The sequence below is a fragment of the Eriocheir sinensis genome, unplaced genomic scaffold, assembly GCF_024679095.1.
Source record: "Eriocheir sinensis breed Jianghai 21 unplaced genomic scaffold, ASM2467909v1 Scaffold989, whole genome shotgun sequence".
Taxonomy (NCBI): domain Eukaryota; kingdom Metazoa; phylum Arthropoda; class Malacostraca; order Decapoda; family Varunidae; genus Eriocheir; species Eriocheir sinensis.
In genome coordinates, this window is record NW_026112373.1 from 82,197 (window position 1) to 108,101 (window position 25,905).

A 25,905-nucleotide genomic window follows, 5' to 3' on the forward strand; every position below is an offset into this window, starting at 1 on the left:
CGTATCACCAAATATCCGGTTAACGTGACTCTCAGGCTGTTGATTATCTTGTATTGTCACTCCCAGATCTCTCTTCTTGAACTTCCTTTAATATTTCTCCTCCCATTTTATACTTCCATTTTGGTCCCCCTTCGCTCTTTCTCCATCTTTACTCTTTTGATTGGTCCCAGCCAATTGGTGGCGCAGGCAACTGTTTTATTTTGCCGCCATCTTGCTTGACTAATCCTGAGCTTCCCTTGATCCTCTTTAGAGAGTTTTGCTGGAATCTGGGTTGATAGGCAATCATCAGGACAGCATGTGGGTAGTCTTGGGCCCCTCCAAACACTCAAATGAACTAAAGAAAATTTAATAAAAGGGACAAAAATCACTAACTATAGGAAGTGTCAGGAAAGGAAATATTTGAAACTTATACTCCTTTTTCAAAGAATCACTTCACATACATACATGGATCATCCACAGTCTTTTCTGATACTTTCATTTGTGTGTGTGTGTGTGTGTGTGTGTGTGTGTGTATCGGTGTATGTATTTACCTAGTTGTGAAATACAGAAAAAGAGCCGTACTAGGCTTGTGCTGTTCCGTCTCCATAACGCTTATTAATCCAATTTGGCTTTAAATTCATGAATTGTTTTTGCACACACAGTCTCCTTGTCAAGTCCGTTCCATGTTGTTATGCTTCTGTATGGAAAACTGTTTCTTGATGTCTCTCCTACAGTCGTTTTTTTTTCAATTACCATTGCCTCTTGTCACACTCCTGTCACGTACCACTAGGTCTTCCCTGTCCAATTTCCCCAATCCCTCTTGTATCCTGTACAATGCTATTAGGTCCCCTCTCTCTCTTCTGCTCTCCAGTGTGTGTGTGTGTGTGTGTGTGTGTGTGTGTGTGTGTGTGTGTTTACCTAGTTGTAGTAAATAGGGCCTGTAGTCCTTATACTTTATATATCAGGGTTGTTGATTTTTTTATTTTAAAAAATCAAATTTTTTAATTGAAATCAGATTTTTGTATTTAAATTGGATTTTTTTTTTACTGAATAAAATGAAATGAATGTAATCCTGTACATTCTCTACACCAGTTTACAACACATGTTTGAGTATTCCTGCCTCATAGTCCATCACCATAACTAACCTGGCCGGCTGCCCAGCCACGGCCAGCACTGCACCACAGCTCTGCCCAGTCTCTTAACAGTATAACCAGACCATGTCATGTTTTGGACACGTCCTCACTGATATTGCACAAAGAAAAATGACAGCAGCTTCAGATGGAAGTGTCAGAGGAAGATGTGGATGACCCGTGTGTATGTGTGTGTGTGTGTGTGTGTGTGTGTGTGTGTGTGTGGTGATTCTCTGAAAAATAGAGGTATATAATATTATTACAAATATTTCCTTTACTGCCACTCCTTATTTTTGTTGTCTTTTGTTCCTTTTAACAGTTTTTATTTAGCTCACTTGAGTGTTTGGAGGCCTCACTTGTGGTGCAAATGAATGACGACCATGATGTGACCAGGACAATTGCTGTTATCAACAATTGGTATTATTAATTCACCGATATTTTGTTTCTTACTTCACCATCTTCTGTTGTTGTGTGTCTCCTATCCATCATCCCTCCCTGAAAACCGCAGGAGAGATTGTACAGATCAAAACAAGAGTAAAAATATCCATGAAATGTGAGTGCTGCCCCTCCCAGCCATGGGCGGCAGGGCAGCCCACGGTGAAGGGACACTCAGAACCCCTGGTGGCCACAACCAAGGTCCAGCAGCAGTGTTCTCACTCTTACTGTAGTCTGTTTCATTCCGTCTGTCCGTCAACACAGCGGGGATTTTGATGGATGTGTCACCTGCGCATTTCTAATTAGTGAATACGTGAAAATCTAACTGTTGTGATAGACATTCAAGCAAATTTTCAATAATATATTTGAATGTTTATGTATACAAGAAAACTCAGTCCCTATAAATCCCAAACATGGCAGTTTGCATCAGTAATACACCACACCAGCACACGAAGGACAGGCTTGTGTCAGGCAGTGTAGTCACATCCAGCGATGGCCTCTCAAATGCCTATAATTCATCTCATTTCAGGTACATTTAAAGACATCAAGGCCTACAAGTCCAAATAAAGGGTATTTTAATAATTTATTGCATGTAAGTAACGATTAATATTCAAAATAGCATGTGATAGTAAATAACTGTTGAATGTAATGCTGGGCTATTCTGAATATTACCCAGTGTGCTGTCTACTTGCAATATATTATTGAAATTCTTTATGTATAGGCACATACAAAGCCAAATGGCTTTTTATGTACTTGCAATGAGATGAATTATGAGGTATTTGAAAGGCCATACATTGTTGGAGTATGATCTGACCATACTGTCTGATACAAGATTGTCTTTTGTGTGCTTGTATTTTTTTTATTTATTATTATTTTTTTTTACATCAAAGGATGCAGCTCAAGGGCAACAAAAAGAGTACAAAAAAAAGCCTGCTACTCGCCGCTCCCACAAAAGTAAAAAGTAAAGAGTAGCCAAAAGAGAGGTCAATTCCGGGTGGAGAGGTGTCTTGATACACTCTTCTTGAAAGAGGTCAAGTCCATAGGTGGGCACGATGACAGAAAACCTTATTCCTAATACCCGATAACTGATAATGATAAACCTTATCGGTGATAAGCAATATTCGTTAACTGGAGACACAAATATTGGCGATAACCGATACCTGATACCCGATATAAATCCACAATTCCGATACTAGCTAGCGATAAGTCCAATAGGCGAAAACGATACTTTATTGACATTTCAAATAAAAAACATTGATGAATTCAAATTTTCATAACCTATATTTTTAAAAACTTACAAAACCTGAAAAGTACACGTTGAACATACATATGGACAGTATTACTAGAAACGCCTGAACTGGTGTTGTGTTGTTTGGCGTTCCCACCGTCAAAAGCTGGTGTTTTTGTTTACAAACACTGGTCTCTTGTGAACTGGCCCATCACTACTTATTCAGTTGTTCTTACTTATCACCATTAACACTTTAACAGTCACTTCAGTAAAGAAGAACTGAAGCACTGGGAACCGGAACACTGGCACTCACTCCGTCACTCGAGACCCAGCTGAGAGGCCACGCGCCACGCCGCCACGTGCTAACACAAGCCGCTGGTCTCTGTTTGCGCTCTTTACAAAGGGATCCCAAATTTCAGGAAGAGAATAATCATTTTTTGGGCAAAGTTAAATGATTTTTCTCTCTGATATAGTGGTTTTTGAGTCTAGCAAAAAAAATGACCTAGTGTTTTAATGTTGTGATCTAAGTATGAAATCTCTTCACCGAACATATTTCATATCCCAAAGTTTTTTTCATACAACACCGGGCGCCTGGACCACGCATGCGCAGTAGGGAGGAGACAACGTTTTTTTTCTTTTTCTGAGAGGCGGAAAAAGTAGTGATTATCGCTAGTTTGGTTACAAAAGTAACGAAGATACCGATATTTATATAAATAAGTAGCAGATCGTATGGAGTATGCATCTCATGTGTGGGGGGGCTCCACTCACACAGCTCTTCTGGACAGAGTGGAGGCAAAGGCTCTTCGTTTCATCAGCTCTCCTCCTCATACTGATAGTCTTCTACCTCTTAAATTCCGCCGCAATGTTGCCTCTCTTTCTATCTTCTATCGATATTTCCACGCTGACTGCTCTTCTGAACTTGCTAACTGCATGCCTCCCCCCCTCCTGCGGCCCCGCTGCACTCGACTTTCTACTCATGCTCATCCCTATACTGTCCAAACCCCTTATGCAAGAGTTAACCAGCATCTTCACTCTTTCATCCCTCACGCTGGTAAACTCTGGAACAATCTTCCTTCATCTGTATTTCCTCCTGCCTACGACTTGAACTCTTTCAAGAGGAGGGTATCAGGACACCTCTCCTCCCGAAACTGACCTATCTTTCGGCCACCTCTTTGGATTCTTTTTAGGAGCAGCGAGTAGCGGGCTTTTTTTTATTAATGTTTACTTTTTTGTGCCCTTGAGCTGTCTCCTTTGCTGTAAAAAAAAAAAAAAAAAAAAAAAAGATGGCCGATAACCCGATTTTGTTATCAGCGATAAAGTATCGCGATAACTTATTGCGATAACGCCCAGCTATGGTCAAGTCATAGGCAGGAGGAAATACAGACGAAGGAAGACTGTTCCAGAGTTTACCAGTGAAGGGGATGAAAGAATGGAGATGCTGGTTAATTCTTGCATAAGGGGCTTGGACAGTATAGGGATGAGCATGAGTAAAAAGTCGTGTGCAGCGGGGCTGCGGGAGGGGGGGAGGCATGCAGTTAGCAAGTTCAGAAGAGCAGTCAGTGTGGAAATATTGATAGAAGAGAGAAAGAGAGGCAACATGGCGGTGGAATCTAAGAGGTAGAAGGATACAGGGGGGCGGGCCCCCCTGTATCCGCCCCAGACGTCACTGGAGACCCACACGTCTGGCCGCGGCGCCACTGGATTGAAGTTTCAGAGAACACCACACTTCATAATATGATGTGAAAATCCTTGAATAAAACTAAAATTCAAATGAGACTCTTGCTGGCGGGGGTTTCCAGTGCGCGTCACCGCCATGACGTCATAGAACACATGACGTCATGGCTGAGTTGATGACGTTTCACTGAACTATCCTTAGTTGGGTGGGACTGCGGGGGTGAGGTGAACAATGGCAGTGGGCAGCAGAATACAGTGTTGTGGTAGTGACGCTGCAGTGCGCCCTGACGTCACGACCCCTCCGCTCCGTTAAAGGGGCTCTCACACATTCCCGGTCCCGGTCCCGATCGTCCCCGATGACTCCCGATAAGCCGATCGGGGCCTGACCGCCGACAAAATAGGCAATAATCCCGGGACCGGCGGCTTACCGCCGGTAAGCCGGCGGTTTACCGACGGTAGACTGGCGACCATATACGATTTTCGATTTCTCCGACCGGCGACTGCAGCAGGTCAGTCGGTGGTAGACCGCCGGCCTACCGGTGGCAGACCGCCGGTTTACCGGGCGGCAGACCTGCGGCACATTGACGAGCAAACACTTTCTTTGCATTTTCATATATTTATAATTACCTCAAACAGCTTCATACCTAAATTCATTCGTGTGCATAAAACTCTCTCTCTCTCTCTCTCTCTCTCTCTCTCTCTCTCTCTTCACCCATTCCTCGTCCTTCTTTTTTTCATCTCTCCATCCTCTCCCTTCCTCACTCTCCTCCATCCCCCCCTCTCTCTTCCTCACTCCCTCTCTCTTCCTCACTCCCTCCCACCTGTTCCTCCTTCCATTGCTTTCTCTCTCTCTCTCTCTCTCTCTCTCTCTCTCTCTCTCTCTCTCTCTCTCTCTCTCTCTCTCTCTCTATATATATATATATATGTAGCGGCCAGTAGGAGCACAACAAACACTTTTCTCTGCAGTGCAGTTTATTTGCAGTGCAATTAAATTGAGTAACAGCAATAAGTAACAAGGGCTGCGCCAGTCGTCAGTAGCCAGTGGTCCGCTTCCCCTGATTCGCCGCCGCCGTCGTAGGCCTTCCCAACAGCGGGCACTCCGGACTCCGGCACACAGCCGACGGTGCCTCGCACAGAACCTCGCCCCGGGCGGTATGAAGGCCTTCTCTGCGGGGCCTCCTTCTGGTGTGCTTGCTGGCGGCCAACTGCCCCTCTCATAATCGGGAACAGCTTCTTCACCTCGCTTCATTCCTCAGGCCTTTCCGTTGCTAACACAGCGCGCATGACTCACATCACTTAAATGAAAAGAGGCTATTAATTACATAAACGAGCAATTCTCTCTCCCTCTCTCTCTCTCTCTCCCTCTCCCTCTCTCTCTCTCTCTCTCTCTCTCTCTCTCTCTCTCTCTCTCTCTCGTTTTAATCACCCAACAAACCATTCTCACTTCCACACACATACACTCCCCCCTGATATATCAATCACATACTAAACACTGTTGCCGTCTTGCTATCCTGGTCGAACGTCTTAATGGTTGTTCTGCCTCCCCTTCCTTGATAACCCTCCGTTGACCCACGTCGGCATCATCTTGAACAGGGAACGCCATTATCAATTCATCGTCACTACTTTCAGAGGCGATAATATCTTGCTCTTGTCGTTGACGGCTCGAACTACGCTTCCGGAGATCCTTGACATGCCGCGGAATTTGATCCACCTCCGCAACTTGATCAGAAACAATACTGGTCACCGTGCCCTCCTTATATCGGTCGTCGCAGCGTCCTCTTGGCGGCTTCACCCATACATTATCTCCCATTTGGTAAGGATTGTGTTGTACCCTGACATTTCTTTCTATTTCAGCCTCTCCTCGCACTCTCATGGCGTAATTGTAGATTACATTTCCTGGAGCGGAAGACTGCGTACAATCATCAGAAGGCGTGATGTTTAATAGATACACTGCCTCTGCTATCGAACAGCCTTTCCTTGCCGCAATCACCTTCACAGTACGGTGGCAGCGTTCCACTATACCATTACCAGCTGGGGCATAGGCTCCCCTATAGTGGACACGCACATTCCACCGCAAGGCGAACTGAGAAAACAACTTACTGCGAAAAGCTGTGTCGTTATCCGTCAGTAGCTCCTGCGGCGCCCCACGTTCAAAGAACACCGCTTCCAGGTGCTTAATGACGCAATCACTTGTCTGAAGCTGAAGCAGGCGCCAAATGGTGAAGCGTGATGGTCCACAGTCTATCAGTGAGAGATAAGACTGTCCTCTGCAGTGCGTGATGTCCATCCCGACTCTTTGCCAAATGCCAGTCACGGACAAGTCACCAGTATGCCACTTCGCAGGCGCCGGGTCGATAGATAGGCATTCCTGACAGGTGGTAGTAATTGAGCGCACCTGTCCCCTGGTTACTGCCGGGTTGACCCTCCTCGCGAAGTAAAGAGTCCGTCTCACACCAGGATGACCTCGAGAATGGTGAACGTCTGCCACTAACTGATCAATAGCAGGGTCTGCAGCAATGGCACAAACTGACGGTGACAGATCGACTGTTGATGATGCTTTCAGCCATCGCTGGGGCACACGTGTGAGGGAGTCTGCTTTGTTCTCCGCGGACGATATTCGCGTGATGGAAAGTGATAGACCACACTCCTTGACCAGGGACACAATGATGCCAAGGCATCTACGTATCAACATTTCGCTAGCCGCTTTCGTTTTCAGCCTTGCACGACCAGTGAGGGCATCCTCTACCCACCGACACACAGTGGTAGAGTCACTCATTAATTCCACAGTTTTCATCTGCCAAGCTAGTGCAAGGTTGAGTCCCTTGATGACTGAATTGAGTTCTGCCATATTTATATGATCCGTGCCTTCAGGGCGAAGCCAGCTAGCGTCTTCGATGATGCACCCGTCCACCTCAACCGCTGCGCCTAGAGCCAGGGAACTTGCATCCACCCACACTCTTGCAGTGTCTCCTTTAACATCCCACCTGCCTTGAGCTGGGTCGTCCTTCTTTACCCTAGTCAAGATCTCTGTTAGCAGCATCCGTGGTTCCTCACCAACAACGGCATCATCCCATCCTCGCGTTGAAAGATTAACCCTTCTCTTCACATAGGCAGATGCCACTCTCAACCATCCGCACACTGGAAAGTGACCAACCAATTTTCCACAGTAGGAAAACACACTTCTTCAGTGAGCTGTTCAGGTAATTCGCTTATCCTGCCATCACGACCCCAAGCCAGTGAGTGATGCTCCCCCAAACCTTCAAGCCCAACACTCTTGCTCCTTCAGCCACACGCTCGGGGTTTTGGCAGCCAGTCCATATTGTTCAAGATGTTCTAAAACACGGTTGGCAGCAACGATGTCTTCGTTGACTCTGATTTCGTCCATGTCGGCCGACGTTCACATCCTCAAATCATGCTCTTGTGATCACACGCTGTTTCGCAATGCTTGAATCACTAATGGAGCAACATTCAGTCCGAATCCCAGACGAGGAAGGGAATCCCGGCGGCCTTTATACATAACAGGCTGATATTGCCAGAGAGATTCTTGAATGTGTAATTGTCGGTAGGCCTGATTTAGATCTACAATAGCCACGTTTGTTCCTTTCCTTCGCCATTCCATATTTTGTCTGCACAGACATCCGCATCCGCTGTAAAGGTGTCTATGTAGGAATTCAGCTCCCTGAAATCGAGTACGGGCCTCACCTTCCCTTTGTTGTGTTGTATAACAACCATCAAAGGGATGAGTCCTGCTGGACCGTGTTTTCTTTCGTCGAATGGCACCATCCATTTGTCTTCTATCCACTTATCGATTTCTTCTTCATACTGTGCTCTCACTCCGCGGGGACTCCGTATGCCTCCATCTGGTTTTCAGAAGGCCTGGCTCTTTACCGTTTGACCACTTCCATGCCGCTGTCCAGGAGCGACTTGCTGTGTCGTAGATGCAGTGAAGTCTCGTTCCTCTATCACTTTACCAACCGCTGCGGCACACACATTTGTATTTGCTGTCCCAAACTGCACTTCACGTCCATTGATGAAAACACCACCGAGCGCAGTAATGCCGTTCATTCCTAGTATAAACGTGAATCCTAGTGGTTTGACACTAACAACAATCACTTCAACCTCGGCAACAGCACCGTTACCCAATTGGATTCTTACAACACCTGTGCCCTCACACTGCTGCTCCTTCCCACTAATATTCAGGATGGACACTGCCTCTTTCTTCCAATTCTTACAGCAGGAGACATGAGCCACGATCGAGCAGCCAGTATCAACCAATACGCTGTGCTTGTCCCCGTTCAATGTCGCTACTGTAGTTGGTAGCGCCTCTTTCACTAATCTTTCTGAGGAGAGACTGGCGCTGACGCCTCCCCTCCACTCGCGTTTCCCGAGCACGCTGATGAAACATGGCCCCAAACACCACAACGATAGCACCGCACACGGCGTCTCTGAGAAAGTCCTCTGTTGGTGCCTGCTTCCCCACGACGAGCCAAGCAGTTCCTGGCAAAGTGGTTCACGCCGTCGCAGATGTAACATCGTTGATTGGAGGTGCTGATCTGTTTACCGTCTCCTTGGGCGGCAAGACATGCTTCCTGAATACCAGAAGTCCCATCATCTCGTATGACAGCCCTCGCTCGAGTTAGGAGCTGTCCAATGTCCAGTGCCTCCATTCGTGATCCAGCTCTAAGTAACTGCCGAACACTCTCTGGAAGGCCAGAAACAAATGCACCAGCCAGGCCCTTCTCAGACATCCCGCCACACCGAGAAGACAGGCGCCGCAGCTCAGCTAGAAAGACGTCAGGACTTTCACCTGGTGTCAATTTTCGGCTGACGAACTGTTCATAGGCTGCATAGGGGTCCGCGGCAAATGCGGCCAGAAGTGCTTCCTTTATCTTCTCTTTCTTCTTCTTTTCCTCTTCTCCTAATTGAAGATAAACAGCAAATGCACCCCCAGAAAGGCGAAGAGGGATCACACTGGCCACATCATCAATTTTCCGTAACTTGCAGACGAGTTCTAGTTTTTCTATCCATTCCACCACAGACGCAGTGCCACTGCCGTCATACTGTGGTATCAATTTCAGGTCGAGGGAGTGCTCAGACATAATGCCTAGATAGCTTGTAGCGGCCAGTAGGAGCACAACAAACACTTTTCTCTGCAGTGCAGTTTATTTGCAGTGCAATTAAATTGAGTAACAGCAATAAGTAACAAGGGCTGCGCCAGTCGTCAGTAGCCAGTGGTCCGCTTCCCCTGATTCGCCGCCGCCGTCGTAGGCCTTCCCAACAGCGGGCACTCCGGACTCCGGCACACAGCCGACGGTGCCTCGCACAGAACCTCGCCCCGGGCGGTATGAAGGCCTTCTTTGCGGGGCCTCCTTCTGGTGTGCTTGCTGGCGGCCAACTGCCCCTCTCATAATCGGGAACAGCTTCTTCACCTCGCTTCATTCCTCAGGCCTTTCCGTTGCTAACACAGCGCGCATGACTCACATCACTTAAATGAAAAGAGGCTATTAATTACATAAACGAGCAATTCTCTCTCTCTCCCTCTCCCTCTCTCTCTCTCTCTCTCTCTCTCTCTCTCTCTCTCTCTCTCACTCTCGTTTTAATCACCCAGCAAACCATTCTCACTTCCACACACATACAATATATATATATATATATTTTTTTTTTCTCTCTTTCACTCATTCCTCTTCCTCCTTTATCTCATCTCCCTCTCTCTCTTCATCCCTCGCTCCTACCTGTTCCTCCTCGTTTTCCTCCTTCCTCCCTTGCTAATCCCCAGGTCAGACACAGGTGTTTACTCGCGGTCTACCGCCGGTCTGCCGTGGGTGTCGGCGGGTGACCGCCGGTCGACCGGCGACATTTTTCGACACCGCCGGTCGACCGGGCGCATCCCCGATATCTTTGAAAATTTTAAAGTTGACCGGCGGTGGTCGGCTGCGTCTATGGTCCTCAGGGTCGACCGGCGGTAGGCGGCAGACCCGACAATCCCCGATCTTACAGCCGGTCGACCGGCGATCGGCTTATCGGGAGTCATCGGGGACGGTCGCGACCGGGACCGGGAATGTGTGAGAGCCCCTTAAGTGTTAACTAGAGCGGAAACCACCACTTTCTCACGCATGCCACCCTCAAAGTTCGGGTCATATCGCAATTTCAGTTTTCAATAAAAATCGAATTTTTGGGGTCCCTATCGCAAACTCGGTGAATCGCAAACTTGAAACTCGCAATCTTGGAAACAGTACTGTATATATAATGAACCAAACAGCTCAGGAAAACTATCACTGCCTCAGCAAGATACCGTGAGAAAGGCGGCCAGTGTCTTGTTCTGCCCCAGGACACTGGACGGACCAGGTGTGGCTGACTGAAGATATATATAATGAGCTAACCAGCTCAGGAGGATATGTGAAGTTAACAGGGAAATATTGACATCGAAGTCAAGGAGTGTTTTCTTTGTTTATTTTTCCATTCTCTGTTGTTGCCTGGCAATAAGATTAGAGTTACATCAGTTACAATTTTAAAAATTCATGAGTTTAAATAAATTTAAATCAATGATGAAATTTTTTTTTTAAATCTTGATTTAAATGAACTTGATTTAAATCAAACACCCTTGTTAAATATCCAGTGTTTCCTTAAATTGCCACTCAGCCCTTGCCTCGAGCACTTCCTCTAAGTCATCCAAGTGTTTATATTTCCTGGGGGCTCAGGGCACCAGTGAGTGTAGTGGTTCTTTTTGGGACCTTAGGCCCCTACTCTGGCTTTCCTTTCTCTACTACTGTTACTACTACTGTTACTACTACCACTGTTACTACCACCTCTACTACTACTGTTACTACTACCTCTACTACTACTGTTACTACTACCTCTACTACTACTGTTACTACTACCTCTACTACTACTGTTACTACTACCTCTACTACTACCACCTCTACTACTACTGTTACTACCACCTCTACTACTACTGTTACTACCACCTCTACTACTACTGTTACTACTACCTCTACTACTACTGTTACTACCACCTCTACTACTACTACTGTTACTACCACCTCTACTACTACTACTGTTACTACCACCTCTACTACTACTGTTACTACCACCTCTACTACTACTGTTACTACCACCTCTACTACTACTGTTACTACTACTATTACTACTACTACTGTTACTACCACCTCTACTGCTACCACCTCTACTACTACCACCTCTACTACTGTTATTACCACCTCTACTACTACTGTTACTACCACCTCTACTACTACTGTTACTACTACCTCTACTACTTTTGGACCCTTCTTTTCTTGTATTAAATCAACTCTTTTATCACTCATTAATTACTCCATAAATGATCTCACCGTCTCGTATCCCTGGTAGCGTGATCCGGCTTAAGTTGTTATTGGAGACTGGTGTTCGGGGATAAACAAGGGAAAAAGAAAATATACATTTATTTAAAATTAAATGAAAGTAATTGCCTTACGCAATATTCTATGCTCAGACGATCATAACGCTGGCATATTCAGCAATGGATACAACATATGACAAACGACATGTCTTTAAACATAATACTACAATTTGTGCTCAGTTGTTGCCAATAATAATAACACTCGTCATTCCACAAGCAGTGGTTTGTTTCTCTCTGCTTACATCACAATATTTAAATACTCTCCTCACATCCTGATAACACATTCCTATAGTATAATATACTACAATTTCACTGAAGCACCAAATTATACCACACCCAGTGCTTTCTACCTTTGGTTTAGATCGCAAACAAAAAATCAAAAACCTTTCCCAATCACAATCCTAATTCAAAACTCTTACATTATAATCTCCAGGACAATACAGTCGGTTTCCTTAGATTCTCGAATTTCTACTCACGATTAAGATCACAACAGCCATTCTCAGCTGAGTGAGTAGCAAGTCTGCTTGAAGCGAGTGCAAGGCTCGGTCTGCCCATATCACTGTTGTCTAGGTCACATTTTTCCTTGCTTGAGGCGGAACTACATCTTTGACACGCCTTCATTTTCTACATAACCAGTAGCCAATACTTCCTGTCAACAACCATTGGCTCGCTCATTATGTTATATTGTTTACTTCTCCTACTATTTGTTATTTCACTCTTAAGACACTCCCACAGTGACTTCTCTTTTCAGTTATTCGCTTATAGCATTTTCGTCACACCGCACGTGACATGTTAGAGTCCTCTTGAATGGTTATCCACACTTCCTGACCACGCCTACTGGGTATCTGCTTTCTGTATGTGGGTCTGGGTATTTTCCATAACCTCTCAGTAGTGTTAGTGCTAATCAGATGTTTACAACTTTGTATATCTGACTAATTTCTTTCCTTCCCTCTCCTATCATATTTACAATTCTTGTCTCCATATCTCCACTCGGTATTTGCCTCTGATTGGGGTCACTGTTAATTAACTGTGCTGCTATGGTCGTCTTCTGTTTGTCCATATTCTGGGTCCCAACATACTTCCCCTTCCGGAAGATCTCGCCCCTGAGATCTCACAGGTGTTGGTGGAAAAGATACGCCTTTCAATGTCTGCAGTGGGCTCGAGTCTGGAAGCAGGCGTCGTCGTGCGTAGCGCAGGACATAGGAATACCCCACGGCAGACGTCACCAGTAGAAGAACCAGGATCACGACAATGGCGAAGACAATCCACCAATGGATTTCGGGTTGAAAGGGCTGATCCGGCTCGACCACAGAATTTAGGGGCTGCAAGCCAGCTGTTAGCTCCTGTAGGGGGATGGACTCAGCACTGCGAAGAGATGGAAGGTCAGGCAAAACGGACCAGATAAGATGGCCTGTAAGAATTCTTGGAGAGGAGGGAGGTGGAGAGGGAGAGGGGCGAGAGAGACCATGATGGGGGGCCCCTCCACAACTGCCTCTTGTCCAGGAAGTGTCAGGGATGGGCTGTGGGCGCTGCAACCTTGCCAGCGTCAATATCCCATTATCCGTGAGGCTGACAGTATGCTTGTTTACAAGATGGTTAGGGCATGTGAGTGCCAGAGTGATGGGGGAGGCAAGTGAACAGGTCCAGTAGCCAGGACCTTTTATAAACATAGGGGGAAATGTTTTCAAGACTATTGTGTGGCAGAGGTTGATCACTGACTCATGTTTCAAGAAAGCAGCCGATTCACAAGAGGCTGCGTTACTAGCCTCATGGACGGGGCCTGTGGGAGGACAAACTAACATATGGTTATTCTTGTTACAGTGTTTTATACTAGAAAACATAAAATATATTTTCCTATTCTCACTGAAGGCAATACATCTTGAATCAACACTATACATAAGAAAGTAAGTGCTATTCTGCACAGAAAATGGAAGGGAGTCGATTCGAAAGACATCAAAGGTGTCAATCGGATCTCCTCGCAAAGGTTTGGTGAAATAGAAATTACGAGAATCGTGCAAAGCCGTTGTCCTGGAGGACAGTTATTACATCCCTATATAGAGCTAAAAAATCAGGAACTGCAGGGAATAAAAGACCTGGAGGCCGAACCTAGGCTTCCTCTAATGTACTTAACAACTGTTGGTCTCACATAGTGGTTGGAGTTATGCATGTTTGCAGGGAAGACTGCAGACTCACCTTTAAATCTTGTCTACCTGGACTTATGTGTCTCAATGCTTAGTCAAAATTTAACAATGCTTGTATGAGATTTTTTCTCTTCCTAATGCCAAAGTCAATAGAAAATTGGCGCACAACTTGGTTCAATACATCTACAGCTGAATATAGCCTGTTAAAGGCAGATTGCATGGCATTCATATTACTTAATGATGTTGAGTTTTCCATAATAAACATTTAACTATATAAAATCTTTCTCAGTTAATGACTCTAGTCCTCTATTTTTTCATGAATAGCATCAACTTGAGCCTGGGTCATGGTACCAAATAGGTTATTCCAAAATGATCCTCAAAAAAATTATTTCCCGTTTTTTTCTTTTCTCTATAATTCATAGAAGCATGCAGCTTGTTTTGAATAGTAGTCATCACATAGCCTAAAACTTTTTTTTTTTTTTTTTAGATAATGCAACAATAAACTGAATTCGTTTTCAAAATTAAAGAGTGTGTATTTTATTGCTTTTACAGCTGGATACTCAGGTGACATTTGAATAATATTTCAAGTAACGAAGCAGTTAAAATCCGTGCTTTATGTAATGCAGCTAAAATATCTTCTGTGAGGCTAAACGGTACTATAGTCTCTGTCTGTGAGGACTATAATATAGATAGTATGTTGGTGTGAAACTTTGGCCAGCACGTGTTGGGGACTCCTGGTGTGTCATTGAGTCGCATAATCGAAAGAGTCAAATCAATCTGTGGTTTATTTCGTCATATTTCTGCTCAATTATTGCATTTTCATCCTTATGCATTATTCCTGTTCTATATCGTATTAGTTTTGACATTACATTAGGCAACTCTTGTACCGTCGAGAAGCGAAGGCTTTATCTATGCCGAGGTGGCTCTGAAAGTTTGGGAGTAACCTGAGAAGGTAAGGCCTGTGCATCAGCTGTTTATTGCTGTTGTAGAACGAACATTATTTAATGTGTCATGAGTAGCAGTCACCTCTCCGCTACGAGTCATTATTTTCGGTAGAAGTTTTCTCAGCGATTTCAGGGTTGAGCAATGCAAAGAATAGATCAGTGTCTGTCTCTGGATTTAAAGGGTATGCTCGCCTAATCGTTGGACATTGCTGCACGTCGATGCAATTTTCATGAAGGACTTTTACTCTATCTGTGGGGACCGTTGAAACCTTACTAGTCCTGAGGTTTATAATTTTTACCATTATATCACTGATCTTCTCTGTTACCCTGTAGGGTCCATCAAAATAAGTTACAACTTTTTATTTACTTTTTTCTGTGGTCTCGTTTGAGGAACACTGTCTCCAACGTTGATAGTTTTGATTTTGAAGCTTTGTATTTCTTTTCTATTTCTTCTCTACCTTTTTCAATGTAAACCTGGCATCTATCATAAACTTTATTTGCAATTGCAGCCATTTCCTTTTCATAGAAATCAATATCATAAACTTTCCTTGCAACTGCAACCATTTCCTCTTTATAGGAGTATATATCATAAACTTTCCTTGCAATTACAACCATTTCCTCTTTATAGGAGTATATATCATAAACTTTCCTTGCAATTACAACCATTTCCTCTTTATAGGAGTATATATCATAAACTTTCCTTGCAATTGCAACCATTTCCTCTTTATAGGAGTCAATATCATAAACTTTCCTTGCAATTGCAGTCATTTCCTCTTTATAGGAGTAAATATCATACCAGGGCTGCTGAATTTTTTTCTAACATAGTGTAGGGTACAGGAGGATCTCTAAAAATTCTCTCTTTGTCTCTCTCGATAAAATGGGGACTCCTTTATGGTGCGATAATACGCAGGATTATAGGCCAAGATGTCTATAAGTAGCATTATATCCCAAACGGACACATTTCCTAGAACATTCTCCTCAAAAATGTTAACAACAGTATAATTTGCGCGCTTTATTATTCCATTTCCATTTGTATGGTAAGCCGTTATTCGCGTGTCGCACAGGTAGCTTCTAATTTATCTCCTGCATCACGGAATTAACGAACTCTGAACCTTGACCTGTAACAACTGTCTGAGGAACACCGTGTACACAAACAACATCCACGTACAACGCCCTTGCCATTTCGCGGGCTTCCTTACTCCGTAAGGGTACTATAATCAAATACCTTTTAAAAACATCAACTATGGGCATTACGTATCGAACCCCATTGTCCGATACACCCATGGGACCCACAAGGTCCATGTGTATTCTTCCAAAAGGAGCGGTGACGTCTGGATATTGCCGCCAAGGAGCAGGGTGCAAGTTCCCAACTCACTTTTAAAACGACTACCATGACGCACTTCCTTACATAATTTTCTACATCCCGTTTCATTCCAGGCCAGAAAGCGAACTTTCTACACCGACATAACGTAACTTTGGTTCCTCCGTGCCCTGCAGTGGCGACGAATGAGCCAGAGTTATCGCCTTGGAAATACTTGGGGGGTAGAATCACCACCTTAGTGGCTTCTCCGTACGGACTCACTAAAACACATCATTTATTTCCACCTGTAACTCTGACAGGGGCGGCATCTCACATTATGCCCATCTTCAACACAATATAACATAATTTCCACCTGTACCTCTAACAGGGGCGGCATCTCACATTATGCCTTTTTTCTCTGAGTCTTTGCTCAATTTTCATTCATGGGGCTTCCTTCTTTTAGCATACTTATATGCTGGCTGCTCAGCATGCAGCTCACTAATCTCCTGAATACTCCAGTCAAGTGTGTGGCCAATACACTCACTATTCAGGTCCATACATATCATATTTTATTTTCTCATTTTTAGGCGCCTGTTTCTTTTTCTGCACTAGTGCAATACCTTGCCCCTCATTATCCACGTGTTCCACGGTTTTTGTTGTTCCCCATCCACAAACATTATCGCGCGTGTCCTTCTAATTCAATCTCAGTGTCCTGTTGAGCCTTCATCCTTGATAAAAAAAATCTGCTACTATATTTTCCTTGCCAGGCAAATGATTGATTGTGAAACCATCCTCACTCATGAGAGTCTGCCATCTAGCTATCCTGCCGTTGGGACTAGCTACCTGTAACAACCATACTAAAGGTCTGTGATCCGTGTGGATCTCAACAGGGTAACCCAGTATTAATGGGCGGTTTACGTGTAACCCATAAATTACAGTTAAAGCCTCTCGTTCAACTATACTGTACCGCTGTTCCGCCGTATTCAATTTCTCACAAAAAAAGATACAGGTCTTAGTTTATCATCATTATCCTGTTATTGCAATACTCCACCAGTATTGTAGTAGGACGCAGAGTGACTGTACCAAGCATTCTATCCTTAAGGGTTGAGAACGCAATTTTGTTTCATCCGTCCATATGAGTGGAGTTTTATTTTATTTTATTTATTCTTTTGTGTACCTTTCTTCTTTTTGTAAATCTTTAGAAAAGGAGCAACAATTTGTGAATAATTTGCAATAAATTTGCGATAATAATTAGTCAATCCAAGAAATGACTGTAAATCATGAACAGTTTGAGGGGCCGGGACGTTTTGTATGGCCTCCAGCTTGCTAGACTGAGGTCTTATTCCCTCTGAGCGGATGGCATGGCCCAGGTAATCTACTTTGTCCTTAAAAAAGTTACACTTCTCCATCTTAAGAGTCAGTTTGGCTTCCTTTAAGCGATCCAGAATTTGTTCTAAGTTATCTGCGTGATTAGAAAATATATCGCCCAGGATAATTATGTCATCAAGGTACACCTGAACCTTGTTGCTTAATAGTCCTGTAAGGACAGTGTTTATTATTTTCTTGCAGCAGGACGGGTCTGTTTTAAGGCCAAAGGGGAGGGAAGTAAATTCCCAATGTCCTGCTGGAGAAGAAAATGCCGTCTTTTCTCTGCTGATTTCATCTAGGGGGATTTGATGGTAACCCTGTTTCATGTCTAGGCATGAAAAAAAAAACTTACTATCTCCCAATTGATTGAGTATGGTAATTATATTAGGGAGTGGGTACCGGTCGTCCCGTAGTGTTTTATTAAGTGCCCGGAAGTCCAGACAAAGTCGTAGTACTCCATCTTTTTGGGGCACTGTGATAAGTGGGGCATTATAGGGTGATCGCGAAGGGCGAATCACACCCTGTTGCTGGAGCGATATAAGTTGTTCATTTACTCTGTCATGATAACTGATAGGAATGTTATATGGACGCCTGTACACTACTTCATCAGTGTTTTACTTGATGGTGCTTAGAAAATAGGGCGTTACTGTTAATGGTTCTTGTTCTGTGGAAAACACTGTTATATATTTATTTATTAAGGACTTTAATACCTGATTCTCTCTCTCTCTCTTCATTTTGGAATTTAGCGTCAACAATTTGATAGAGGCTTTTCTTCCTTACTTCAAGCTCTGCGGGCTTCAAGTCTGTTTTAGCTGTGTCAGCGGTCTGTACACTAGATACTTGTGGCAGATCTGCGTATAGCTCATGAGTGACAGGCTTCACAAATCCTAACGTTGTATTATCATCTATCTTTACACTCACTTTCAATATTCAAATACGGCACAGTGACATAAGATCTTTGATTGTCAGATGAAGGGGCTAACTTAACTATCCCTGAGCACAAGACTCTAGCCTGAGGAGTACTAACACAAGGCTCAAATAAAGCTTCACTTGCCTGTAGTTGCGTCACTAGCGTTATGTAACCTGCAACAGATGCATGCAGTTGCAAAGGTTCAGCTGCTTGGAAACGTACGGCCTTATTTTCAGTGAGACCTTCTTCATTTCCATCTACATTTAGCTAAGATCCTTCACCTCTAGATATAAGACATATTTTTCCTGGCATAATTGTATGGTTTCCCCTTCTATTATCAGTTTTAAGCTTCGTTCTTTTGTTCCTCATTTAGTTTCAATGTTTTTAAAATAATCTCGTGCTACACGACAAATCAGTACTCAACATAATATGAGTCGGCAAATCTACATCGCGTGTTATCAATAAGTCTTGGAAACTACTTTTTCCTTCCATATTAACTTGTCTTTTACCGTCATTTTCAATATGGTATCTTTGCACTGAGACAATATTCACGGGTTTCGCTTCACAGTTATTTACTGCGAGCCCTAATTCTTTAATAATTTCATCCGTTAAAAACTCACACACGCTCCTGTTTCTAGGAGCGCTGCCACTTTTGCATATGTATTATCATGAGTAGTGCGATCTGCCTAACAAAGTTACTCTTGAGTTATGTTAATTATAGCCTTCTTTTCATTATTTTTTTAAGGCCACTCCCTTGTTTGTTATAGCCTTCTTTTCCTTATATTTATGTGATGCGGTTACTCCCTTGTTCGTTATAGCCTTCGTCTTATTATATTAAAGGTTACTCCCTTCTTCGTTATAGCCTTCATCTTACTATATTAAAGGTTACTCCCTTCTTCGTTATAGCCTTCATCTTACTATATTAAAGGTTACTCCCTTCTTCGTTATAGCCTTCGTCTTATTATATTAAAGGTTACTCCCTTCTTCGTTATAGCCTTCATCTTATTATATTAAAGGTTACTCCCTTCTTCGTTATAGCCTTCATCTTACTATATTAAAGGTTACTCCCTTCTTCGTTATAGCCTTCATCTTACTATATTAAAGGTTACTCCCTTATTCGTTATAGCCTTCATCTTATTATATTAAAGGTTACTCCCTTCTTCGTTATAGCCTTCATCTTATTATATTAAAGGTTACTCCCTTATTCGTTATAGCCTTCATCTTATTATATTAAAGGTTACTCACTTCTTCGTTATAGCCTTCATCTTATTATATTAAAGGTTACTCCTTGTTCGTTATAGTCTTCATCTTATTATATTAAAGGTTACTCCTTCTTCGTTATAGCCTTCATCTTATTATATTAAAGGTTACGCCCTTCTTCGTTATAGCCTTCATCTTATTATATTAAAGGTTACTCCCTTCTTCGTTATAGCCTTCATCTTATTATATTAAAGGTTACTCCCTTCTTCGTTATAGCCTTCATCTTATTATATTAAAGGTTACTCCCTTGTTCGTTATAGTCTTCATCTTATTATATTAAAGGTTACTCCCTTCTTCGTTATAGCCTTCATCTTATTATATTAAAGGTTACTCCCTTCTTCGTTATAGCCTTCATCTTATTATATTAAAGGTTACTCCTCTTCGTTATAGCCTTCATCTTATTATATTAAAGGTTACTCCTTGTTCGTTATAGCCTTCATCTTATTATATTAAAGGTTACTCCCTGTTTTGTTCTTCGCTCATTTTCCGTTTTTTCCTGCAAGTGTGCATATTTTATTTATTTATTTATTTTCATTTGTTTATTTAATGTTATTTGTAGTAGATAACTGAGGGGCACCACCTGGCCTCCTCTTCCTCTGATTCTCTTACTTCACACATTTATCTTAATACTTCACTATTGTCCATATGCTTCATTTTTTTTTTTTCATTCTTGACTTTTATCCATACCTCACACTTTTCTTAGTATTTCACATTTTTCTAGATCATACTCTACACTTCCTACCTGGGGAATGGGTTAGGCCTTTATAAAGTCACTCTATGGCTGCATGCCCGCCAGCACACCTCCACCCTGTGAGGCGTAGAGCCCCGTGTTCCCTCCATCCCGGGTAACAATCCTAAAACAAACAAACCTGAGAGGCGGACGCTGCCGCTGCCTGTCACCTGACACCCTCTCACTGATGAATGGATCGCGCTGGTGGAGAGACTGCCCATCCCTTTCCACTCCGCCCGGAAGGAACTCATGAATTCTCGGTTGAGTCGCGTGTGCTACCCATTGCACTACAGAACAACAGTGGTTGGCCAGAGTTTCCATTTCCATATCGTCAAAGTCCATGTCCTCCGGAAGAACAATTAATTATATAATTAAATCGTCACTATTATTTCCGCCACTTAAAACGAGCAAAGCTTAATGAAAATAAGCGTTTTCTCGTCAGAGTACATTAAACAAAAGCACTGTAAGCACATGTCCCTATTTATCCCTATACCGCTGCCGCCAGTTTTGGACCCTTCTTTTCTTGTATTAAATCAACTCTTTTATCACTCATTAATTACTCCATAAATGATCTCACCGTCTCGTATCCCTGGTAGCGTGATCCGGCTTAAGTTGTTATTGGAGACTGGTGTTCGGGGATAAACAAGGGAAAAGAAAATATACATTTATTTAAAATTAAATGAAAGTAATTGCCTTACGCAATATTCTATGCTCAGACGATCATAACGCTGGCATATTCAGCAATGGATACAACATATGACAAACGACATGTCTTTAAACATAATACTACAATTTGTGCTCAGTTGTTGCCAATAATAATAACACTCGTCATTCCACAAGCAGTGGTTTGTTTCTCTCTGCTTACATCACAATATTTAAATACTCTCCTCACATCCTGATAACACATTCCTATAGTATAATCTACTACAATTTCACGGAAGCACCAAATTATACCACACCCAGTGCTTTCTACCTTTGCTTTACATCGCAAACAAATAATCACAATCCTGTCCCACTCACAATCCTACTTCACATCTCCTACATTATAATCTCCAGGACAATACAGTCGGTTTCCCTTAGATTCTCGAATTTCTACTCACGATTAAGATCACAACAGCCATTCTCAGCTGAGTGAGTAGCAAGTCTGCTTGAAGCGAGTGCAAGGCTCGGTCTGCCCATATCACTGTTGTCTAGGTCACATTTTTCCTTGCTTGAGGCGGAACTACATCTTTGACACGCCTTCATTTTCTACATAACCAGTAGCCAATACTTCCTGTCAACAACCATTGGCTCGCTCATTATGTTATATTGTTTACTTCTCCTACTATTTGTTATTTCACTCTTAAGACACTCCCACAGTGACTTCTCTTTTCAGTTATTCGCTTATAGCATTTCGTCACACCGCACGTGACATGTTAGAGTCCTCTTGAATGGTTATCCACACTTCCTGACCACGCCTACTGGATATCTGCTTTCTGTATGTGGGTCTGGGTATTTTCCATAACCTCTCAGTAGTGTTAGTGCTTATCAGATGTTTACAACTTTGTATATCTGACTAATTTCTTTCCTTCCCTCTCCTGTCATATTTACAATTCTTGTCTCCATATCTCCACTCGGTATTTGCCTCTGATTGGGGTCACTGTTAATTAACTGTGCTGCTATGGTCGTCTTCTGTTTGTCCATATTCTGGGTCCCAACACTACTACTGTTACTACCACCTCTGCTACTACTGTTACTACTACCTCTACTACTACCACCTCTACTACTACTGTTACTACTACCTCTACTACTACCACCTCTACTACTACTGTTACTACCACCTCTACTACTACTGTTACTACCACCTCTACTACTACCTCTACTACTACTGTTACTACCACCTCTACTACTACTGTTACTACCACCTCTACTACTACTGTTACTACCACCTCTACTACTACTGTTACTACTACCTCTACTACTACTGTTACTACCACCTCTACTACTACTGTTACTACCACCTCTACTACTACTGTTACTACCACCTCTACTACTACTACTACTACTGTTACTACCACCTCTACTACTACTACTACTACTACTACTACTACTACTGTTACTACCAATCTCCACTACCACTACTGTTACTACCTTACTACCTCTACCACTGTTACTACCTCTACTACTACCACTGTTACTACCAATTCCACCACTACTGTTACTACCACCTCCACTACTACTGTTACCACCACCTCTACTACCACCGTTACTACCACCTCCACTACCACCGTTACCACCTACTACTACTACCTCCACTACTACTGTTACCACCACTACTACCACTGTTACCACCACCCCACTACCGTTACTACCAACTCACCACCACCACTACTACCACTACCACCTACTACTACCTCTACTACCACTGTTACTACCACCAACTCCACTACCACCTCACTACCACCAATTTCACCACCTCTACTACCACTGTTACCACTACTACCACCACTACCACTGTTACTACCACTACTCCACCACCACTACTACTACCACCACCGTTACCACCACCAACTCCACTACCACTGTTACTACCAACTACCACCACCACTGTTACCACCACCACTACCACTGTTACCACTACTCTACTACCACTGTTACTACCACCTCCACTACTACCACCTCTACTACTACTGTTACTACCACTACTACTACCACTACTACCTCTACTACTACTGTTACCACTAATTACTCACCACCACTACTACTACTGTTACTACCACCTCTACTACTACTGTTACCACCTGAACCCACCACCACTACTACTACTACCTCTACTACCTACTACTCTACTACTGTCTACCTCTATAGTCCTCTAAATCTCTCTCTCTGGCTCTGACGTAGACAACCTGCTTGACACGTTTCCAACTGACCTCTCTCTCTCTCTCTCTCTCTCTCTCTCTCTCTCTCTCTCTCTCTCTCTCTCTCTCTCTCTGTGTGTGTGTGTGTGTGTGTGTGTGTGCGAGAAAAGTGGGGGTGTACTCGATTCGGGGAGTATGGTGCACGACAATGCATAATAATAATAATATTAATAATAAACCTCTTTAAAAAATGCACCAAGACTCTTTACCTCTTGGGTGGTGTGGAAATAAGGTCAAAGTGTAATATTTTAATGTTCTTAGCGACCACTCCTTCCCCACTCCCTGGTCATCCCCGGCGGAACCTCACCATTCACCTGGATGACTCGCATCAAAATTTGCTTGACGGTCCTGGCATTCCATATACAGGTACAGTCTCAATATTTTATCATAATTATGCCATATGGCTGATATTGTATGGCAGATGGCAGACACACACCAAAAAGTGGCAGAAATGCGATAATTAAAGCAGGCAGAGCAACTGGCACCTGCGGTGTGTTGGGTTGACTTGAACTGACAACGCCGCGGTGGCAACGCTGCCAAGTGTTGTACAAATTTCTTTGTATTCACTCACAGATAGAGAATCAATCATAAAAACCATATCTGTTTTTATACTAGAGTGAGAGAGAAAGAGAGAGACACGAGGAGAGAGAGAGAGAAGGGTGTGAAAGGCACGGTGCGCAAGGTCAGTTGGAGACATAGCACCAGTGTCTAGCGGGCTGTCTACGTCAGAGCCGCCACTTAAGATTTGCCGGACTATACCTCTACTACTACCACCTCTACTACTACTGTTACTACTACCTCTACTACTACTGTTACTACCACCTCTACTACTACTGTTACTACCACCTCTACTACTACTGTTACTACCACCTCTACTACTACTGTTACTACCACCTCTACTACTACTGTTACTACCACCTCTACTACTACTGTTACTACCACCTCTACTACTACTGTTACTACTACCTCTACTACTACTGTTACTACCACCTCTACTACTACTGTTACTACCACCTCTACTACTACTGTTACTACTACCTCTACTACTACTGTTACTACCACCTCTACTACTACTGTTACTACTACTACTACTACTACTACTACTACTACTACTGTTACTACCACCTCTACTACTACTGTTACTACCACCTCTACTACTACTACTACTACTACTGTTACTACCACCTCTACTACTACTACTACTACTACTGTTACTACCACCTCTACTACTACTGTTACTACCACCTCTACTACTACTGTTACTACCACCTCTACTACTACTACTACTACTACTACTGTTACTACCACCTCTACTACTACTGTTACTACCACCTCTACTACTACTGTTACTACCACCTCTACTACTACTGTTACTACCACCTCTACTACTACTGTTACTACCACCTCTACTACTACTGTTACTACCACCTCTACTACTACTGTTAGTACCATCTCTACTACTACTACTACTACTACTACTACTACTACTGTTACTACCACCTCTACTACTACTACTACTACTGTTACTACCACCTCTACTACTACTACTACTACTGTTACTACCACCTCTACTACTACTACTGCTACTCATTCAGCCATTCGTATCAGCATTAAACAGCCAGTGACAGCACACAGCCTTGCATTACACCCACACCTCCTCCTCCTCCTCCTCCTCCTGCCCGCTAACCCGTCCTCCACCTCCAGGTCATCATCAAGGTCCAGCGGAGAGGTCACGGGGCACCAGGTCGTGAGCCGCACCTCTCCGTCGAGCAGCAGAAGGCTCTTATGGCGGCTGAGTTCAGAAGACGCGAGGAGCTTAAGGTAATGGTGGTGGTGGTGGTAGTAGTAGTAGTAGTAGTAGTAGTAGTAGTAGTAGTAGTAGTGGTGGTGGTGGTGTTTTAGTAGTACAGTGCAATCCAAAACAGTCCAGACTGCCGTGTACACAGTGTGGCGGTGCGGTCTGTCAACATGGCTGGCTGTCTTTTCTTCAGTGGTGCCGAAGACGTGCAGGGATCTTTAAGGGCCTCTTGTCTCATGGGGTTGTCAGCCACTCTTGTAGCCTTGCAAGCCTCTCCAGGTCCTGGCTCACGGACTGGTGCAGCAACTGAGGGAGGCCGTCACCTTGAGGGTTGACTTGGAATGTTTCACTCGTTTTGCAGTTTCTGAATGGAGATGTTTTTGGCCTCCATGTAACAGCTTGTGCTTTTTCCTCCTTAGAAAACTCCACAGCACCCATTCTCAAGCACTCGTCATGAATACATCGCCTCAGTAAAAGTACCACATGGAAATGCAAGAAAATGGAAAACTTAGTACTTCATATAATCCTCATGTGGTGCTGCCAGGCGTGGACTTTAGGGCGAGTGAGGGGCATCAGCAGGCATTTCTGGTGACCTAGGTAGGATACACTGTAGAGTGTTGGGCAAGAGTGTCCCAGGGGGCAGGCCACTACAAGGGCTGTAGGTGTTTGCTTACAGCTGCTGGAAGAGGCCAAATCCACTTCTCAAATCAGGCAAGAG

The 25,905-nt window shown here is 43.6% G+C and overlaps 1 protein-coding gene across 1 annotated transcript in view; it reads left to right on the plus strand.

The window, feature by feature from the left end:
• Positions 1-25,905, plus strand: part of LOC126995115 (cilia- and flagella-associated protein 298-like) — a 61,742-nt gene that overhangs the window by 23,966 nt on the left and 11,871 nt on the right. Inside the window, exon 8 of the mRNA XM_050854394.1 lies at positions 25,094-25,210. Within this exon, the coding sequence (XP_050710351.1) occupies positions 25,094-25,210 (117 nt within the window). The remainder of the gene's footprint in view (positions 1-25,093; positions 25,211-25,905) is intronic.